The 5,701-nt window shown below is 41.1% G+C and overlaps 1 protein-coding gene across 1 annotated transcript; it reads left to right on the forward strand.

Annotated features, from left to right (window-relative positions):
• Nucleotides 1–4,642: 4,642 nt before the first annotated feature.
• LOC124272959 lies at nt 4,643–5,056 on the forward strand. Its single transcript, XM_046708201.1, has one exon. It carries the CDS (start codon nt 4,643–4,645, stop codon nt 5,054–5,056), a length of 414 nt encoding a protein of 137 aa, XP_046564157.1.
• Nucleotides 5,057–5,701: the final 645 nt, after the last annotated feature.

Raw genomic sequence — 5,701 nt, forward strand, 5'->3', positions numbered from 1 at the left:
AGCAACTATAGGGATAATAGAACTTAGATCTAACCAGGACAAACTTTGAAAGATAACCTCATTCTTTTTAACACTCTTAGCCATACGCTTAAGACTAAGGTGATCCTTATGATCATTAGCAATAACTTTCGAAAACTGATTCGTGTAAAGATGAAAATCAGGAATCGTGACTTGAACTGGTTCATTAGATAAGGTATTACCAGTAATAGTATCTAAAGTTGATTCCTCGAAAAAGTGCAGTAGGGATGTAGGTAGGTGATATCCTCGTGAGTAAGGTTTTGACAAGTTCCTAGAAGAGCAGGAAAGATGAGATTCGGTGTTGAGACAGAACATAAGCATGGCAGTGCGATCATGCAAAAGGAACAACCTGTGATGATTCGTTGATCATCAGGGCAAGTGAGGGTTAGTAATGGAGAGTTATAGACAAGTAATTTTGTTCCTGCTGAAGGAACCTAACATTACACTGTGCTTTGACTTCCACTTTGCTATTACGGTATAATGCCATTTCACAGGACGTTTGTGTTCTGGTGGCTAGGGTTAGTCTAAAGGGACAGTGTAAGGTAGAAGTGCCATAACAGTGACCAGTGAGAAACCTGGTCCAAATTGAGAGTGGTGAAATATTGCTGGTTAAGAGAAGTTGCAAGAAAAGGTTGCAAATTAAGTAGTTGTGTAGAATGGCTAGTAGATTCATTTACAGGAACTGACATCGAAATGATTTTGTACAGTTTAAAGGAAACATCAGTTGGTGCCAATGGAAATTTGACAGCTACGCATAGTTTGTTTGATTTTGTCCTGGCATACAAGAACTTAGCATTATTGTAAGAAAACTGTAGATCAGTTTGTAACAATTTGAAACATTTATATTTACTTTTAAGAATGTTAAGGATAAAAATTAATTTGGTTTTACCGGTAAACTGATCCGGGCTTTGTTTATGTTGCCGCCGGTAAGGATCCGGATTTTAAGTGGTCCCGGCCGGTAGTTTGATCCGGGCGACTGAGGTCGACTAAAGCACATGGCTGGTGTCACTGCGGTGATTCAATTTTGTAGAGGGTCAAGGGGCCAAGAAAATTTGTAAGTAGTTGATGGTTGTTGTTTATATTGATGAACATTGTTGATAGGGTCACAAAGCGTGTTAAGTTTGATGAATTTATATGAGTTTAGAATAATTTCAGTTTTGTCAGGTCAGGCACGTGGGTTCGTGTTTCATATTTTCGTTATATTTACAGATACATTGCATTTATCTGAGTAGTCAAGATATTGATTTAGCAGTGGAAATTGTTCAGCTGTATTTTTATAATTGTTTATTTATTTATACAGTTTGAACCGTATCAAGTTGAATTCTACCTACGCTGCGGCGTCATGTAAAGAGTCTGCGGACAATAATTCAATAAACGTGTTCAAGATGAAGGCCCGACTATGTTTTAACCTCTGCAATAAAGTTCAAAAAATTTTCAAGGATTTATAAACATTTCAATCAGGATGTTTGACAGCCAAAGTGATATCGAAGAGTGTACTAATACTCGTACCAGAATGGAAAACGTTAGCGTTGACATTGATGAAGGTCGTGTGATTGCAGAGACAATTACACAATTAAGAAGACAAAGGGGAGGAATAATGTCTTCATATACTAAGTCGGAGAATTACCTGAGGGACAAACTTCGTGAAAAGGCCACTGTGGTTTTGGTTGACTTAGTAGACAATGAAAAGGACAATATTGAAGGAATAATGGCCAAGCTTGTACAGAAAACTATGCAATTGAAAGATCTTGTTATGAATGACCCTGCTGAATATAGTCAAGCCGAGACATATTACATTCAGGTGAGAGATAGGTATGAACAGTTAATGACTGACATTACGGTGTGGAGGCTAACTTCACAAAGTAATCCAGGAAATGATATAGAGGATGTGCGCCCAGAAGATTCTGCAAGTCAGGCTTGTGGAAGTCATACTTCTGTAAGTTCAAGGTCGAAGGCTGCTGCAAAGAAAGCTGCTTTACGTGTGCGAGCAGCAGCATTACAGAAACAACATGAACTGAAGTTCAAACAGCTGGAGTTGGAACAATTACACGAAACTCTTCAAATAGAGACAGATTATAGCAGCTGCTGAAGCAGAAGAACAAGTTTATGAAGAAATGAGAAGTAATGTCTCACAGAAAAGGGATAACACTGATGTATTGCATGATACAGGCTTAACTCGTGATGGCTTGGTACAGGGAAAGGGTCTGGCAAAGAAGGATAAGCGTTTAGATCCTTTGGCAAAGGAGGGCCACACCGGAAGTCTTATCTATCAGATAGGGGTGATAATCCAACCTTGTCAAAACATAATCAACAGGAACAGCAGGTAAAGAAACAGGGTCAACATGGTATCATGGATGGCCCGTGTGAAGTGACAGGTGACAATATGACAACTGATGATAAAATGCTCTACATGCAACACCAGATGTTGAATGTTATTCAGCTTCCCAAAACAGAGCTTATGAAGTTTGATGGGGATCCTCTGAAATACTGGATTTTCATTCGTTCATTTGACAACAGCATTGGGAACACTAATGTCAGTGATAGTGCAAAGCTTACTCGTCTTCTCCAGTACTGCACCGGTAAAGCTCGGAGTCATTGAATGCTGTGCTGTGATGGAGCCACATGTAGGATATCCTGAAGCTAAAAGACTATTGTTGGAACGTTTTGGCAACCAATATGTAATATCAAAGGCTTGGGTCGAAAAGGTCACTGAAGGATCAAGCTTGCGATATGGTGACAGTTCAGAATTAAGGAGATATGCAGACTCTGTTAGAAGCTGTGTTATCACTTTGACTGCCATGGGTAGACTGAATGAAATAGACAATCAAGTCAGAATGGGGAAGATAATTGGAAAATTACCTTCGTATCTTCAAGGGAGATGGAGAAAGCAAGCAGTTCATACCTTGAAAGTTCAAGGCAATTACCCTGGTATTGAAGCTCTATCAGAATTTATTGAGACAGCTGCGGAAGAAGCAACCGATCCGGCCTTTGGTACAGATAGTGTAACTTCAAAGGACTTAAAAGGAAAACCCCAAAAGCCTAACTCTGGAAAATCTGCTGTGTCCAGCTTTAACGTTCAAGCTAGCAAGGAAGCTGGCATCTCAGCTGGTAGTAGCTCTTACAAGAACCTAAACAATCAGTACAGGACTGGAGGATGGCCTGCATGTAAGTGTTGTTTGGGAAATCATGCCATATATGTGTGTAACAAATTCAAAGAAATGACTCCACAGAAAAGGTTGGACTTTGTGAGGGAACATAAGATGTGTTTTAATTGCTTTTCAACTCAACATGTGTCTTACAGCTGTAACAAACCAAGTCGGTGTCAAGTTGATGGTTGCAATCGCAAGCACTCCAGATTGCTGCACGATGGCTTACAGACATTGGTAAAGTTTGGTGGACGTGGTGTTGGTTCATCACATGGACAGACGTCTACATTGACACAAGAATGTGGAACTCAAACTCATTCAATGCATAATTCTGTCGGTGGTGGTGTTAATGGGGCCGGCGTGTCCAGAACAGCCCTGCCTATTGTCCCCGTTTCAATAAGGTTGAATGGTCAGGATGGATTCATTGAAACGTATGCTTTTCTTGATAATGGAAGCACGAACACATTCTGTTCACAAGAATTGATTGAACAACTCGATGTGAAAGGAACAAAAACGTCTCTTTCACTTACTACATTGACCAATGAAAACTGTGAATCTGAAACCAGTTTAGTAAGTTTAAACGTGACAGATCTTGATGGCAGACAACTACCACATGTGTTTGTGATTCCCAAACTACCTGTTCCGACTGAGAGTTTAGCCAGCCAAACGGATGTTGATAAGTGGACTCATTTACAAGGTATAACTCTGCCGACCTTGGATCATGGAAGGATAACTCTTTTGATTGGACAAGACAATCCTTCAGCACTCGTACCAATTGACGTGCGGAAAGGTAAAGACAATGAGCCATATGCTACAAGAACAGTATTTGGCTGGACACTGAATGGGCCATTAGAATATGGTAGCCAAAGAAGGATAGTATCAAACTTTGTCCAAGCAGAACACAGCTTGGAGTCTTCAGTTGAGAGATTTTGGAAGTTGGACTCTTGTGAACACATTTTTGATAGTAAACCACAAATGTCTGTTAATGACAAGCGTGTTATAGATATTTGGCAGGAGTCTCTGGAGGTTGAAGAGGGACATTATAAAATGCGAATACCTTTCAGAAGTGAGCTTCCAAGCATGCCCAACAACTACAGTGTTGCAGAAGTCAGACTTGAATATCTAGGCAGGAAATTATCCAAGAATAAGAGCCTGCATGAGAGATACAGAGATGGAATACAGGAGCTTCTCAGTAAAGGATATGCTGAAAAGGTTCCACGTGAAGAAACAAAACCCAGGAGGGCCCTGTTTGGTATATCCCTCACCATGCCGTGATCAGTGAGAAGAAACCGGACAAGTTGAGGATAGTTTTGACTGTGCTGCTAGTTATGGAGGAACAAGTCTAAATGAGGAGGTTCTTCAAGGACCGGACTTAACCAACACATTAATTGGTGTTCTCCTTCGATTTCGTCAGGAAAATATAGCCATAATGGGTGACATTGAGGCAATGTTTCACCAAGTTAGAGTTGCCGAAGAGCATGGCAATGCTCTGCGGTTTCTTTGAGTGGCCTGATGGAGATGTATCAAGACAACCTGAGATCTACCGAATGACAGTTCATCTGTTTGGGGGCGTTTGGAGTCCAAGTTGTGCAAGTTTTGCTGTGAGACGCACTACTGAGGACCATAGAGCTGACTTTAACCCCGAAACAATAAGGACAATCTTGGAAAATCTGTATGTGGATGATTGTTTGAAATCTGTAGCCTCTGTATCCAAAGCAATTCATCTCGTGAAGGAGTTGTGTGAACTGCTCCTGAGAGGAGGTTTCAAACTTACCAAGTGGATCAGCAACTCCCGGGAAGTACTAGATTCCATCCCTGCAGAGAGAAGAGCAAAGGAGCTCAAGGACGTTGATCTTGGAAGTAATGTTCTTCCACAGGAGCGAGAGCGTTAGGCGTTAGCTGGAACACTGAATCTGACAAATTTGGATACCTGATCATGCCAAAGAACAAGCCAACTACACGGAGAGGTTTATTGATGGGAAAGGCCAGGCTAGCACCCATGAAACAAATAACAATCCCAAGGCTTGAACTCTCAGCTGCAGTCATTTCTGTAAAACTGGATCAAATGTTACGTCAGGAACTGAGACTCAAGATAAGTAGTTCTACCTTCTGGTCAGACAGCATGGTTGTTCTTCACTACATTAAAAGTGATTCACACCGCTTCCATACATTTGTGGCAAACAGGATAGCTGTTATTCATGAAGGATCCACGGCTGATGACTGGCGTTATGTTGAATCCAAACTTAACCCTGCAGATGATGCATCCCGAGGTCTTAATGCAGATGAGATGATTTCGCAAGAAAGATGGATGAAAGGGCCAGACTTCCCTCTGGTTGGATGAATCTACATGGCCGACTATTCTAGAAGCATTTGAGTTGCCAGAAAGAGATGTGGAAATAAAGAGACCCAAAGTGTACTTTGTTCAAGGTGATGTCAAACATGGATGTACTAACAGGTTACTGGAACGGTACTCTTCATGGTACAAGTTAAAGAGAGCTGTAGCTTGGATCTTGCGACTGAAACAGTGCCTATTGATA

The sequence above is a fragment of the Haliotis rubra genome, unplaced genomic scaffold, assembly GCF_003918875.1.
Source record: "Haliotis rubra isolate DU_JTF1 unplaced genomic scaffold, ASM391887v1 Scf175, whole genome shotgun sequence".
Lineage (NCBI taxonomy): Eukaryota > Metazoa > Mollusca > Gastropoda > Lepetellida > Haliotidae > Haliotis > Haliotis rubra.